The sequence below is a fragment of the Zootoca vivipara genome, chromosome 8, assembly GCF_965207765.1.
Source record: "Zootoca vivipara chromosome 8, rZooViv2.hap1.1, whole genome shotgun sequence".
NCBI lineage: Eukaryota > Metazoa > Chordata > Lepidosauria > Squamata > Lacertidae > Zootoca > Zootoca vivipara.
Genome location: NC_142591.1, coordinates 51,055,775 through 51,072,329, shown reverse-complemented (window position 1 = coordinate 51,072,329; position 16,555 = coordinate 51,055,775). Strand labels below are relative to the sequence as shown.

Sequence of the window (16,555 nt, the reverse complement as noted above, 5' to 3'; positions counted from 1 at the left end):
TGGAACACAAGCGACTGGTCAGGATTACTGGAGTAGAATTGATTATTGAGAATGATTATTTGAGATTCAATATTCAATCCCAGAAGGTGTTAATGAAATCCTCATTTGCTGTAGAATTAAAGAGTCAAGTGCCAATGGAAGAGCTTTTACTTACGTACTAGGATTCAGTATTGCAACAGAATATGTTATTAAGTTTATGTACTACACAACATACATATTGTACCTGGCTTGGAGATAAGCTACTATCAAATGTAGCATCAATTGTGACACTTGTCACAATTCCTATCTTTAATCTGTAATCCATATTTGACTCCATCTTTCATGTTAGATTAAAATTGGCCACAACTTCAAGGCACCCTAACCCTCTTTCACAATGCTTAGTTTCTTCCACCACTAAGATTATTGCCGCGGTGGAGGTATATATATATTAAAGCTCCTTATTTTCTAAGGTACAACTGGTACCTAATGTACCTAATCTGTAACCCAATATGTTCTTGTACGACCTGAATGCTATTGCAGGTGTGACTCTATATTTCATGTTTGATTACAATTGGCCACAACTTCATGGCACCCTAACCCTCTTTCACAATGCTTAGTTTCTTCCACCACATAAAGAGCTGTGTTTCAATAAGCCTAGAAATTAGCCTTCATAAAAGTGCACCAGGCAGGATTTCAGGTGCTTCCACAGAGAGGTGACTGAATTAAAGGCAGTTCAGGCTTACCAGGAATGTAAGTAAAGACTTTTGTTCATAGAATCATAAAGTGTAGAGTTCGAAGGGGTCCCAAGTGTCGTCTCAGCAAACGATCCCTGCTTAGTTTTGGAAATGTGCTAGTATTTGTGTTATTTGTCAGTGTCTGTGATAGAATCTCCCTCTCTGTGCGTGTGTGTGCTTGTAGGCATAAAAACCATGTGTGAGAATCTTTTTTTAAATTGCATTTTCAAAAACAGGAACAGAGAGCATATTTAACCCCTCTACCTTTCCTTCCCCATCCCACTTACAACTGTGTACCAAATACAGCATGTATACATATAACATATGACTTCCCTTCCACACTTTTCCTGGTTCCTTTGCTTTTTTACTACTCCGTGTAATCCACATTTTTAAAATCATCCAATTTGTTATCAATTAAATACTCTATCTACTTCAACTCTGCTTTCTTTACTCGAGACATACTAAAATCTTAGCAACTCACTTTGGTAAACATCTGGGGATATTTACTGTCTCCCCTTCCTCATCCTGTCTAGAAACCTTGTTTTCTTTGTCCTCCTCCCCACACCTGTTTGACAGGGTTGCTATTTCTTTCCCCCCTTCTTGTTTAGCTGGTTTCTAATTTGTATACTTAGACAGTCCGTTCAGATCCACTGTTATCTTTCATTTGAATGTTGAGTCTCAAATACTAGAAAGGGAGTATCATTGTTTAAATTCCACAGTTGTAATTTAGTTGTTTAAACCTGCCTTCTCTTCCATAATCTCTCAGCAGGTCTTTAATTGTACCCATTTATTTCCAGTCTGATTTTTCCCACATGCTTCTTACCAGGTCTGGAGTGGACTCCAGGGAAGTTTTGTCGCTCCATTGAGGGTCTTAGAGGCTGTGTGCCAATGAGTTGATCTCTCTCTCTCTAGTCTAGTGCAGGGGTCCCCAAACTTACTGACCCGGAAGTGAAGCAGAAATGACGCTTGAACATGTGCGCAAGCTATTTTCGGTGCTCTTGCAACCTGGAAGTGGGCGGGTGGCGGCAGTGGGCGGCAGGGGTTGCCGCAGGCCAGATAAATCGGTCCTTTGGGCCGCATCCGGTGCCCAGGCTGTAATCTGGGGATGACTGCTCTAGTGCCATGGCTGATTATCCAAAGTGTGACTCCCCAGACTCTTCAGGGCTCACACTTCCCCAAAGGGGAGCTTGTGTAAGGCACTGCTGGAGATTCACCAAGTTTTCCTGGCCTCACTAGGGGATTTCAGGAAGTCACATTTTAGGAGTTGTATGAAAATCTCAACCAGGGTTGAAGCTGGTTTAGGGGAAAACTCATCAACAGTATTTCAGAAGACAGAACAGGATAGATATGGCTGCTGGTTAATGCCATATGTACACTGCTCTCCAAAGAAGCAGTGGGAGAACATTGGATGTAGCCTCAAACATACACAAGATAAAAACACTTTGTTTTAGTCACAACAACAGTACCCCATCTGCAATTTATCATTCATTTAATACCACTGATGAGGTCTTCCTCATTCCTGGCAATGGTGTGTGGAAACGATCCAGTCTGATGTGAGGCTCAGCAAAATCTCAGTGGAAGCAGTGAGATATCTAAGATAAACCCCAGCAGTGAAACTTATCTTTTCATAGTTACGTGGGAAGAGGAAATTAATCACTCACAGCTTTTTTAGATATCACAACTCTGAGAAGCAGAAATTTATTTACAGTATTCTGTATCATATGGTGCTGGAGGAGACTCTTGAGAGTCCCATGGACTGCAAGAAGATCAAACCCATCCATTCTGAAGGAAATCAGCCCTGAGTGCTCCCTGGAAGGACAGATCGTGAAGCTGAGACTCCAATACTTTGGCCACCTCATGAGAAGAGAAGAATCCTTGGGAAAGACCCTGATGTTGGGAAAGATTGAGGGCACTAGGAGAAGGGGACGACAGAGGACAAGATGGTTGGACAGTGTTCTCGAAGCTACGAACATGAGTTTGACCAAACTGCGGGAGGCAGTGCAAGACAGGAGTGCCTGGCGTGCTATGGTCCATGGGGTCACGAAGAGTCGGACACGACTAAACGACTAAACGACGACGACGTATCATATGGCTATAATCGGCACAAACGTCTTATTGGAATCAGAACAGCTGTGATTTCAAGTCCCCCTGCTCCCCCCCAAAAAACCACCCACATTTTTGGGGTCCATTTTCTGATACCATTTAATTGAAAGACACAGTGAAAATAGAGTAGAATCAGAAATATGCAATTCAGCTATGTACTAGAGGCAGTGATAACAGGGTTTGGCCTTCAGCATCTGCTATTACCTGGCAGCAGAGCTGCAATCCCACATCACATCCCCAGAAAGAGGCACTTTGCAGTGTATCCCAAAATGCTTCCAGCCTTCAGTTCATCGTTCTCCCCACCCTGTTTGCGCCACAGAAGTTCAGTCAAGCAGTTAGGCTCAGTATAGGAAACAACTATGTAGCCAAGAGAGCTTTTACTTGGGGGGCAAAAAGACACACACTATATACACACATTCTTTCCAGTTGTTACAAGACGTCTTCACTCTCTGAAGACAAAAGGGTGTTTCAGTTTATAAAGTAATTGCTGAGGCAAACTCCACACAGCAAGTGCAAAGTCCAGAGGCTAACAAAGTCCTGCAACTGACATTTCTGCTGACTCATGGAGACAGGGCTGTCTTAAGCAGGTCGGGCGCCCAGGTGCCGTGGTGTGCAGATCGCTCCAGCGCCCCCGCCCTGCCCCGTTTCTTCCTGTGCCTGGTGGTTTCCGTGTGGCTTCGCCGCGCAGCGCCCTCCTGCCAACCCCGCGCCCTGGCACCCCGCGCCACCCAGCCTACCCCTAGAGCCGGCCCTGCATGGAGAAGTAACTCCTTTTCCACTCTCTTTACACACTTCAGCCATGAAATGAAACCAGCTTGCTTTAAAACAAAAAACATGATGATCATACATTACTAATTTTGTACATCTCCATGATGAATGTTGGGAAAAAAATATGATTGCTTGCCTAGTTACAGTGGGGAAAACTAGGAAAATATCAAAAAGCACGAGATTTCATGTAATCATGAATGCTCTGGGGTGGCAGCTCAAACTGATATACTGCATTTTCTGCTTTACAGGTAAACAGTGGGGGAAGATACCATCACAACTGAGGCGAATTTCACTTGATTTATTTCATTGGCATACACTTCGTGCTCCAGATCAGGAAACAATGAGCTGCTTTATTCAAATTTTGGAAAACTGGATTTGTGTTTCTGTAGTTCACCCTCTGTGGTTATTTATGATTCCGGTTTTGCTTTATTCTTACTGGTTATTTGCATATATATCTTGGTGTGCTGTCTCATTTCTGTTATATATTTACAAGAAGATAAATAACCACCAAGAAAATGATGTGTATAGCAAATTTTGGGACAAGCCAAGGCAAGTTGTGGCTCACGGTTTCGGTATATATGGAAAGATATGGCATGGTGAGTAAAGGTTTCTTTCATACCAACAATTGAGTCTTATCAGCTCCTATACTTTCATAGGACTGAGCATCAGAATTTCAGATTTGAAACACTGTAACAATAGTTGCCACAGTGCATCAGGAATGTGGCTCTGAACCCACATGTTTTATGACGTACAAAATCAAGACATATTACAGAAGAAAGGGTCAGTTGGTGGCTGCATAAACACCATACATTCAAATCACATTTAACCCCCCGAAACCTGGAGAATGTTGCTTACACCTCACAGAGCTACAATTAGCAAAGCCCTTTAAAAATAGCTTCATGGATTGTGGCAAGAGATGGGGATTGTCTTTAAATGTGTAGTGGGTACACAGCCAATGTGATTAATATAACATTGTATAGTGAGACACTGAGTGTGCAATTTTCCTGAGCATGATAAACCACAAGGTAGCTCTGAAACATAAACTATGGAATTTGCCAGCACAAGATGTGGTGATGGCTACTACTTTAGATGGACACTGCGGGAAACAGGACGCTGGGCTAGAGAGGCCTTTGGCCTCATCAACAGGATTCTTCTTATATTCTCAATTCCTCTCAGAAGACTGCTAAAAACCCTCCAAGTATTCCTGTTTTCCAGGGACATTCCTGGATTTACAGACGCTGTCCTGCTGGGTTTCTGATTTAATCCTGGAATGCCCTGCTTTTCCTATAATGTTCCTTTTTTCATCGGAGAAATGTCGGAGGATAGGGAGGTATGCAACACATGAGCGAAGGAATTAAGTCACTATACAACCTTTAGAAGACATCTTTATTATTATTATTTATTGATGTGCTTATTTTCATTCAAGAAATGTTGGAGGGTATGTTGATGTTGCTTTAGGAGGTGAAGCATAAATCAGAAATAAACTACTAAAACCAAGCCTGGGCCTCAGTGATAAAACCCTGTAGCTATTTATGACATGGTTAATGGTGTATCTGTCTGGAAAACAGCTGTTTGGTTGGAGTTCTTAGGGATGGGAAAGAAATGTGCTTCTGGCCCAAGATACCAGTAGCTCTTTCCCAAAGTAGCGCTCTGTACAGAAGGGTAATGCTGCCCTTCAAATAAATAAAGATTAAACCATCTCAAAGGGTCAAAAACACATAAAACACATTAAAAGAGCAAAATAACTCAAAGACTGGGCAAAAATGTTTCCATCTGTGTCTAAAAGGAAACAGGGAAGGAATATTCCAGGAGAGAAGCACCCCCCCCCCAGCCCTATTAGTTTTGCGACCACCACAGAGAAAGTCCTGTTGCTCTCATGGCATCCAGAATGCTGGAATACATAGCAGAGCTTTTTGCTTGATTTTAAATTTCATTTTTTCTTCTGAAATACACTGTTTTCGTCCAATAAAAACTTGTGATATTTTATTTACCTTTCAACAACATAATATTTATTTTCTTGCCATTTGTATTATTTTCAGGTTATGAAGTTATTGGCATGGAACATCTCCCTAAAGGACCAGGGATTGTTATTTTTTATCACTCACTTTTCCTTGTCGGCTATTCCTTGTTTGTGGCAAAAGTTTATAAAGAGAAAGGGAGAATGTGCCATTCAGTAATTGACCATATACTGTATAATCTTCCAGGTAAATTATTTATATTAAAATTGTGCTTTTTTACATAAAACATGTGCCAAATATGACATGAAACAATGCTATTAAATATAAAACAATGCTGTAGATTACAAAAGAGTGTATCAGGCAAAAAACTAAAGGTAAATAAAATAGCAGCAACTGGTGAAACAGTAAATTAGTGGAGAGTTTCTTTCTCACCAAGTCCCTGCAAGTAAGAGAGAATGAATGCAGGATGAATCATTAATTCCAATTCATTTCCTTCTTTCTTAAATTGGTATACTGTCCTTCATTCGAAGATCCCAGGATGTTTCTCGACAGAAACTACATCTTAAGGATGACTCAGGGCATAGTATTGAAATGAAACTGAAATGAAATATTGTGGACAAAAGGTTATGTTTTTTAAATATAGCAGCCTAAAGGATCCGTAAATTAAATTGAACTAGCCAAATCAAAATGCTGTTAGGCCGGAGGAAACAGGTCACTCCACTTCCTTGGCCATGTTTACAGGCAGCATTGCCTCAGAGTAAAGAACTGGAAGGAATATGTCCTCCTTGTTCCTAGAATCTTGGGCACATGACTTGATGAGAACAAAGGGCCCCAACCAGCTCAGTGTTCATCCCAATGTGCATGCAAAGCAGAAATGCCATCCCCAATGACCCAACCAGACAATGTAAGGTGATCAAAGAGTGCCCCTCACTAAATACCACCATAGTGATTTACTCCACTATCTTTTGAATTATGTTTCCTGCCTGAACTAACAGCCACTGGAGGAAATCAACGCCAGGTAGTTCACCTCCTCCTAAGATCAAAAAGGGGCTCAAATAGAGTTCATTGCAGACCGCCAAAGAAAAGATTGCAGGCTTTCTCTGAAGGATGGACCCCACTGTAATTACAGTATTACAGTGGTTCCAATCCTATCTTTAGGACCGATTCCAGGGAGTAGCACTATGTCATGGGGTACTAATCCATATTGTTGGTTGCTTTGAAGTCCTGAGGAAATGTATTCAATAATGTTCTGAAGTCCATTCAGATACCCATTGTACATTCAGATCTTGGAAGTAGAGAATCCAAATGGGCTGTGTCAATCTAGAATTTTTAAAAGAAGTGGGAAAGTGTGCAGGCTTGGTCAATATCTTCTCCCAATAATGTTTCAGGCATCTTATTTGAATCAGGCTATGTTTCCAATAAATCATGTAGACTTGGGTGTTTCCACCCTTGATTACAGATTGCAGGTGAATGTTATCTGACCTCAAAACATAAATGAGAATGACATTATTTACCCCAGTAATTGCAAGGCAATTCCTGTGTTTCCAGGCTTTCTTGTATAATTATCTACATTCCAGAACATGTGAACAAAAGAGGAACTAGCATAAAGTCCTCCTTCCATGAAATCCTAGTTATCTGTAATAGAGCAATATCTTTGGAATAATGACACTTGTATAGTATCCACATATTTCTTAAATAAGAGCTATATAAAATGTATTTTTCTATTTGGGGCTTACTTTTTCAGGGCCGAAGTTATTTTATGATTTCTTATGCTTGAAAGATTTCAAGAAAGCTGAATGTGTGGAAATTCTGAAGAAAGGGAATTTATTGGGCATTGCACCTGGTGGAGCTAGAGAAGCAAACTTTAGTACTGACTACAGCTTAATGTGGGGTAACCGCACAGGTTTCGCTCAGCTAGCTTTGGAGGCGAAAGTGGTGAGTGATCTTTGGGCAATTTGCATTGACCTCACAATTATCCTGGATATTATCCTGGATATGACGTACTGTGTTGACATCCTTGATCTAGCACAGGCTTCCTCAAACTTGGCCCTCCAGATGTTTTTTGCCTACAACTCCCATGATCCCTAACTAGCAGGACCAGTGGTCAGGGATGATGGGAATTGTAGTCTCAAAACATCTGGAGGGCCGAGTTTGGGGAAGCCTGATCTAGCATCATCCATAGCGGAGGATGGCAAATATATCTGGAGAGCCATGGATTCCCCACCCCTGCTTTAAAAAGCTACTGAAATCAATAACATTGAATAAGAAAAACAGGTTTTTTTTCTTTTCTCTCTTCCATTCCTCAAAATCTCGGGGACAGCTTGTGAATTTTCTTCATCTGCGATATTTGAATAGATCTGTCAGGAATTCTGAAGCCAATCACGTCTTTCTTGTCATTATAATGCCAGATGTCAATCATTCCTTCTAGTCTTTAACAAAAATTAAGGTGGAATGGTTGGGGTGAAGTAATTAACTATACTCACCTTTCTATTCTTGTTTATTTCCTATTTTATTCTTCTAGCCCATTATCCCTATATTTTTACAAAATGATTCTGAAGCATACAGAACCTTTGGAAAGACAAGTAAGTTCTATTTATTATGTTCTGTAGTAGATAAAGATATCTAATTTCAGGCAATATACATTTTAATAATATACAATGATTTTTTTATTTAAAAAAATGAATATCTCTTTTCTACCTACTACCGGTAGTAGTTTATTTCATGTACACTTATCTGCAAAAGCTATGCTGCCTGCCTCAGTACTGAATGAACATCCCCTTGCTTACTTTTCTAATTGATTTTAACAAAGCTATAATCTATGAATGGGGTAGGAATCCCATCATGGAGGGGAATTGAACAAGATGTAAAGCATATCCTGCAATCTATAGGACAACTTATTGTACAACCTATGACCCTGATTGCAAAGAGCTAAGAAGAGCTGCATGAATATGTTGCATCTCTTTCCCCAAGCACTCATATTATTTAACTCTTCCTCCCTGGGATGGATGGATTGCAATTGTTGAACTCTCAAAATGCCAACTAATTTTAAATTTGATATGGGATCGCATTATTTCAGAATCTTTACTCTTTCATACACAGGGTTGACAAGATGGGTATATGAGAAAACTCGATGGTTAGTCCTTCCCGCATATGGAGGGTTTCCAGTGAAATTGAGGACATATATTGGAGAACCCATCCCATATGATCCAAATATAACTCCCACAGAGCTGGCTCTAAAAGTAAGTACTTGGAAATATAAAACAGAACAATCTTTTCCTATTGTTCTTTCACTCGCTTCTCATTCTGTATGACCCAGATCTAGGCTTTATTATATATATTTTTGAGCATTATATTGATCACTCAGCTTTTCCTCTGCTTAACTTGTCGAGACTAATTAAATGCCCTCTGAACTACCAACTTTGAATCCCCAACACATTTTTAGATATAGAATCATAGAATCTTAGAGTTGAAAGGGACCCAAGGGTCATCTAGCCTACTCCTCTGCAATGAAGGACTATCAACTAGAGCATCCATGATGGATGGCCATCCAGCCTCTGCTTATCCTCGTACCTCCGGGACTGCCTCTCTTGGTATGCCCCACAGAGGACCTTGCAGTCTGCAAATAACAACATCCTAAAGATTCCGGGCCCCAGGGTCATCAGACTGACCTCAACCAGAGCCAGGGCCTTTTTGGCCGTGGCCCTGGCTGGTGGAACACTCTCTCACAAAAGACTAGGGCCCTGTGGGATTTGACATCTTTCTGCAGGGCCAGCAAGATGGAGCTGTTCCACCAGGCCTTTGGTCAGGGTTCAGTCTGACTCATTTTTGAGCATTATATTGATCACTCAGCTTTTCCTCTGCTTAACTTGTTGAGACTAATTAAATGCCCTCTGAACTACCAACGTTGAATCCCCAACACATTTTTAGATAAAGAATCATAGAATCTTAGAGTTGAAAGGAACACGAGGGTCATCTAGTCCACTCCCTGCAATGAAGGACTATCAACTAAAGCACCCATGAGAGATAACCCTCCAGCCTCTGCTTAAACACCTTCAAGGAAGGAGAGTTCACAACCTCTCAGGGGAGACTGTTGCACTGTCAAAACAGCTCTCACTGTCAGAAAGCTCTTTCTGATGTTGAGGTGGAATCTCCTTTCTTGCAACTTGAAGAGTGGCTATGGAAAGCCTGTCAGAAGGGTGGAGTATAAATAAAAAAATGATGATGATGATGATGATTATAAGGCATTGGTTTGAGTCCTACGCTGCAGAGCAGGAGAAAATAAGTTCACCCCATCTTCCATGTGACAGCCCTTAAGATATTTGAAAATGGCTATCATATCTCCTCTCAGTCCCCTCCTTTCACTGTTCCTCATAAGGTTTCCTTTCCAGACCCTTAATATTCTTGGTTGCCCTCGTCTCCCCCAAGCACTTTCATTCTGCTTTCATTCTTGCTACACCCTCTACCCTCCCCACATCTAGTTCCGGCTTTTGGTTGCTTGTTTGAAGGGGCGGAGAAGTAATTTATTTTTGTGTGTGTGTGGGGGGGGGGGTTGATTCCTTGGTTGTGCTGCGGTTCCTTCCTTTTATTTCACATTGTTGGGATGCAGTCATTGCCATTTGGCATTATGGATGCCCTTTAGGGACCTGCCAAGGCAGTATGCCTGGTAGGACTTGCATAGGTCCTCTTAGGCCTGGTACATGCTTTTTGCTATTCCTTTAGCTATAACATAATGTATTCCTTTGTTTTCTGCTTTCATTCTTGCTACACCCTCTACCCTCCCCACATCCAGTTCCGGCTTTTGGTTGCTTGTTTGAATTTATTTTTGCGGGTGTGTGGGGGTTGATTCCTTGGTTATGCTGCGGTTCCTTCCTTTTATTTCACATTGTTGGGATGCAGTCATTGCCATTTGGCATTATGGATGCCCTTTAGGGACCTGCCAAGGCAGTATGCCTGGTAGGACTTGCATAGGTTCTCTTAGGCCTGGTACATGCATTTTGGTTAACACTGCAAAGCAGGGTCTGAGGGAGAATTCTGGGTTCATGCTCGAGGTTCAATTTCCTCACTATCCTTTGCAGGGGAGACAGCAGAATATGCATTGGGATCTGGAGAGATGGTTTCCTAACACAACTATCTAAAAATCCTTATCTGCTTTTACTTCTGATCCCAGAAAGAAATTACATATTGGGCTTTTGTAGCTGGAAGAAAAATGGGATTCTTAATGCTACTGTGTCTGACTCCTTTAGCTTTTTGCTATTCCTTTAGCTATAACATAATGTATTCCTTTGTTTTTGTTTTTTCAACAGACCAAGACTGCACTTGAAAATCTTCGGGATAGACACCAAAAAATGCCAGGAAATATATTAAGAGCTCTTTCAGAACGATTTGATAAGGATGACAAAGCTAAGTAGTCTATGCAAAACAAACCATAGTTCTGCAATAGGAAAATTTAATAATTAATTAATTAAAACCAAATAAACATACAGTGGTACCTTGGTTCTCAAACTTAATCCATTTCGGAAGTCTGTTCCAAAACCAAAGTGTTCCAAAACTAAGGCGCGCTTTGCAAAATGGATTAATCCGTTCCAGACAAATGAAATCAACCCCTAAAATAGCAATTTAACATGAATCTTACTATATAACGAGACCATTGAGCCATAAAATGAAAGCAATAGACCAGGCTGCAATCCACTACGGAGTATAAAAAACTGGCAGTGATCTACCCATTGCCATTGGAGGGAGGAGCGTGTGGGGTGCATGAAGGGGAAGTTCAAGGGGGGGAGGAAGGCAAAAGTTCTCTCTCTGAGGAGCCCCTCTGCTTCTCTCCCCCCCCCCCAAGGCCAGCTTTTCTTGATACCTCCCACCCACCCACCCACCGAGCACTCCTTCCTCACCTTCAGGACTGGCACAAGCAGCCCCCGCCAACTGGGTGCATTCTCCTTGCTGAAGAACTATTAGTATAGCGGCAGCTCCAGCATCCTGCCCGTGCCGTCCTGAACCCTGTGAGGGGATGCTGCGGCACTCACTTCTGGGGACGAGCTGCTTGGCGTTGCTCTGGGGCCCAGAGCAGTGGCCGCGGGTGACACCCAGTACCGGAGGTGGGGGTGGTTGCTACGGCTACATGGCCTTCCCTCACTCTGTGCTGGCCACCCAGAAGCGTGTAAACAGACAAAGTGTAAACAGATAAGAACATTGGCAGGATTATTGTAATAACCTGCAGTTTTATAAGAGTATATATTTAAAGTAGATGAATAAATGAACAAATTAAGTTAATTTAGATATGCAGAATTTTTTATTTTTTTAAATTAAGAAACCACAGAAAGAGGGGGAAGGAAGTCAGGTTTTGAAGCTCATTCCAAGAACAAACTTAGTTTGTCTTTAAGGTGCAACTGGATATTTTTTATTTATATATATATATATATTTCTACTGCGTCAGACCAACATGGCTACCTACCTGAATCTAGAATGACTGTAAAATTATTGAAATGTATCAACCTGGAAATCATGATTTTATTTTTTATTTTTGAGAGCCATCTGTTGCTTTTCTCCCTTTGGGAAAGTGAATTCTCAAACTTATCATTAAAGTGAACACACAGAGAGAGACTGATTCCTTGCCAGTGATGGGAGATTGAGAATTGGAGTAATTGTTCTGCTGTATTATGGCAGTGGACAATGTTGTAGTGCAACTTTTGATTTTGTTTGTAATGTATCGTTATGATTTGTTTTACTATTAATTAAATGTGCAAAAGATGAACAAATCCCTCCTCACAGGGATCCAGCACTGCATAATGCAAAGACCCATTTACCTTACCTCTGGCCCATTCATTCACCCCATCCCAGCTAGCTTTCATAAGCCAGGATGCCTTCTTAAATATAACCCATATATTTCCAACAGTCCAATATTACTGTTCCCAGAGATTCCTGAACACATGCCACATGATGTATAGGTGGTATTTAACCCCAATTAAATTAGCAAAAATTTATCATACACATGATAATAAATGTTGGAAATGCAAAGCAGTGGAAGGAACCTTTTACCACATGTGGTGGACTTGCCCCAAAATAAAAGACTTCTGGGAAAAGATTTATAATGAATTAAATAAAGTGTTTAAAAACACCTTTATTAAGAAACCAGAGGCCTTTTTATTGGGAGTAGTCGGGAAAGAAATACCCCAAAAAGATGTTATATTCTTTTTGTATGCCACAACAGCAGCAAGAATTTTGATAGCAAAGAATTGGAAGACACAAGAAATACCAACGGTGGAAGAAGGGCAGTTGAAAATGATGGAATATATGGAATTAGCTGAACTGACCGGGAGGCTTCGCGACCAGGCAGAAAAATTGGTGGAAGAAGATTGGAAGAGTTTTAAAGTTTATTTGAAGAAGTATTGTAATATTAATTAGTATGAAATGGATCTCGAAATACATATAATGCTGCAGTTTAGGAATTTGTTTTAGGATCAAGGAAAATATGAAAAAATGATAGATAATGGTTTAGAATTAAAAATAAGTATAGATAGAAAATATGACAAAAGATGAAGAAATAGAAATTGCTAAAGAGGATTTGCAGTGAATCACAGTATGGGTGGTTTGAGGATGTCACCCTAAAATGATTAGAAAAGAGGTTAAGTTTATGAAATTTGGTACTTTTGTTGTTGTTGTTTATTTGTTTTTCTTTTTTCTTGTATATATTCTTCTATGTTCTGTTTTATATTTGTGTATTGTGGGTGTAGTGTTTTGTTTCTAATAGATGTTTATGAAATTAATAAAAACAAAACAAAACAAAGTGTTGGTGCTGACCTTTAAAGCTGTAAACAGCCTCGGTCCAGTATACCTGAAGGATCGTCTCCACCCCAATCGTTTTGCCCAGACACTGAGGTCCCGTGCCGAGGGCCTTCTGGCAGTTCCCTCGCTGCGAGAAGCCACGTTACAGGGAACCAGGCACAGGGCCTTCTCGGTAGTGGCACCCGCCCTGTGGAACGCCCTCCCACCAGATGTCAAAGAGAAAAACAACTACCAGCCTTTAAGAAGACATCTGAAAGTAGCCCTGTTTAGGGAAGCTTTGACAAACTATTGTACTTTAATATTTTGTTGGAAGTGTCCCAGAGTGGCTGGGGAAACCCAGTCAGATGGATGGGGTATAAATATTATTATTATTATTATTATTATTATTATTATTATTATTATTACCGTATTAACACACCACTGCTCTTTAAGGGTAGGATCCAGCACTGCATAATGCAAAGACCCATTTACCTTACCTCTGGCCCATTCATTCACCCCTTCCCTGCTACCGGTAGCCTTCATAAGCCAGGATGCCATATATTTCCAACAGTACAATATTACTTTAAGCTGCCATTGCTTCTTCCAGAGAATCCTGGGAGCTGTAGTATTAGGGTGCTGAGAATTGTTAGGAGACCCCCTATTCTCCTCACAAAGCTACCATTCCCAGAGATATTTGTTTTTAATGTGTTTGTGACTGAATCGCAGACAAAGTACTGCACGACACAGCATTTTTGCGGATAAGGAAGGTCAGATGCTTTATTAATGCTCAGAAATCTTGAGAAGCTGGTGATAAAGGATTGTAAGGGAGGGGGAGTGAACAATAACGGTCATTAGAAGATTGCAAAAGAGAACGTTAGAACAAACTAATAATGTCAAACAAATTATACAAGGCAAGGTATCAAATTTCTCCCCATTGACAAATCTCACTTAACGCAAAGAAATACTGCTCCTCCGTTACAAGGAATACCTCTCCTTTGCTTAAATTGAGTAAAACAGACCACCATATGTGTATGCAAACATTGCTCTGACTTAACTGAGAAATGCATGCTGGACTTCCTTCGCCTCCACCTGACAATACTGAACATGTTCCGAATACCAGAGACCCTTTGATGTCAAAGCAGGTTAACCTGGAACTTTTTTGCTCCTGAGCAAGCAATGCATATTGCACGGGCAACTAGTGAAGAAGCTTTTCAACCATCTGCCTGCAGTAAAATCAGCATTTTACACAGGAGGAACTGCTCCGTCCTGTGGGTAACTTCGCTGCCACCAGGATTCCTTCTCCGAGGCAACCCGCCAATACTATACTTCAACCCTGTAGGGTGGTCTAGTGGTCAGACTCGGATTTAGCTCTGGTGTCAGAGACAAGGAAAACCAAATGCAAAATGCATTTAACTATTTATTAAAGTAAAAGGTTTAAACAAGCAAACATAGGCTTAAGCGTAAGCATAAAACATAAAACAGTTCTCACAGCAAGAAAGGTTACAAAAGTAAAACAACAAAACCTTGATGACTAACAGTTGATCTCACCAGAATAGAAAAGTAACTCGGCTACATAGTTTCCATCAGCAGGACGCAGCCACAGGCAAAGATTCACATTGTAGCAAGCCTTTTCGCCTTCAGATGGTCAGCAGGAAGACATGGCAAAGCCAGGCAGGGGGCAACCTGCTAGAGCCAGCCAGAGCCAGCCAGCTGCGAACAAAAGAGCGTTCCCCTTTTATCCATTAACTCCCCCTGAGGGTGTGAAAGTAAACCCACGAGGGGACAAAGGCACACAACAAATCAACAATTAACTTGTGTTCAAATTAACCCATCAGATGTAAGCTGACCGTTAGAGATGTCACTCAAAAGAGATAATCTCCAGGCCTCCAGGTGATTTACATTACAAAGGACCCCCAGCTCTTGTCTTCTGCATGTGAAGGCAATGGTCTTCTTATCAAGGCACTTTTACTATAAACAAGCTGTTTCTCAGCTGCAGCAATCCGCAACTAACAGTTACATCAAAGGGAGGACAAGGGAGTGTGAATTCCGTTCTCATACCAGTTTCCTTAAGGTAAAAAGGGCAAATTCCCACCACAGCTTCCCCAAAGTTCCTTGTGAGGGTTCCCAGCTTGCCTTGCAACAAGAACCAAAGTTTTGCCACTTCATGACAGAGGAGCAGGTCAATTCTGTGTCCAGGGCAGCTGTTTACCAGCTGCATATGATATGCAGACTGAGACCCTATCTGCCCATGGACTCAGTAGCATAGAAAGATGGGGGTGGTGAGGGCGCGCCGCCCCAGGCAGTGCGATCCCAGGGGCGCAATTGTGGCTGCCCCTGCCCGTGCTGGGCGCCCCATCCCCGCAGGCGGCATGCCCCACCCCAAAACACGTGCTCCACCCCTACACATGACGCGCCACACCCCAAAAATGTGTACCATGCCCATGCCCCTGCGTGTGGCACGCCCTGCCCCCAAAACGCGCCCCCCCGCCCCCAGAACACATGCCACATGATGTATAGGTGGTATTTAACCCCAATTAAATTAGCAAAAATTTATCATACACATGATAATAAATGTTGGAAATGCAAAGCAGTGGAAGGAACCTTTTACCACATGTGGTGGACTTGCCCCAAAATAAAAGACTTCTGGGAAAAGATTTATAATGAATTAAAGAAAGTGTTTAAAAACACCTTTTTTAAGAAACCAAAGGCCTTTTTATTGGGAGTAGTCGGGAAAGAAATACCCAAAAAAGATGTTATATTCTTTTTGTATGCCACAACAGCAGCAAGAATTTTGATAGCAAAGAATTGGAAGACACAAGAAATACCAACGGTGGAAGAATGGCAGTTGAAAATGATGGAATATATGGAATTAGCTGAACTGTCCGGGAGGCTTCGCGACCAGGCAGAAAAATTGGTGGAAGAAGATTGGAAGAGTTTTAAAGTTTATTTGAAGAAGTATTGTAATATTAATTAGTATGAAATGGATCTTGAAATACATATAATGCTGTAGTTTAGGAATTTGATTTAGGATCAAGGAAAATATGAAAAAATGATAGATAATGGTTTAGAATTAAAAATAAGTATAGATAGAAAATATGACAAAAGATTAAGAAATAGAAATTGCTAAAGAGGATTTGCAGTGAATCACAGTATGGGTGGTTTGAGGATGTCACCCTAAAATGATTAGAAAAGAGGTTAAGTTTATGAAATTTGGTACTTTTGTTGTTGTTGTTTATTTGTTTTTCTTTTTTC

The 16,555-nt window shown here is 41.1% G+C and overlaps 1 protein-coding gene across 1 annotated transcript; it reads left to right on the top strand.

Moving 5' to 3' along the window:
* The first annotated feature begins 596 nt into the window (after positions 1-596).
* On the top strand, positions 597-13,325 carry LOC118078338 (DGAT1/2-independent enzyme synthesizing storage lipids). Its single transcript, XM_088675517.1, has 7 exons — positions 597-729; positions 3,833-4,180; positions 5,624-5,788; positions 7,287-7,477; positions 8,064-8,124; positions 8,642-8,781; positions 10,846-13,325. Exons 2-7 carry the CDS (start codon positions 3,925-3,927, stop codon positions 10,948-10,950), a joined length of 918 nt encoding a protein of 305 aa, XP_088531643.1. The 5' UTR covers positions 597-729; positions 3,833-3,924; the 3' UTR covers positions 10,951-13,325.
* Positions 13,326-16,555: the final 3,230 nt, after the last annotated feature.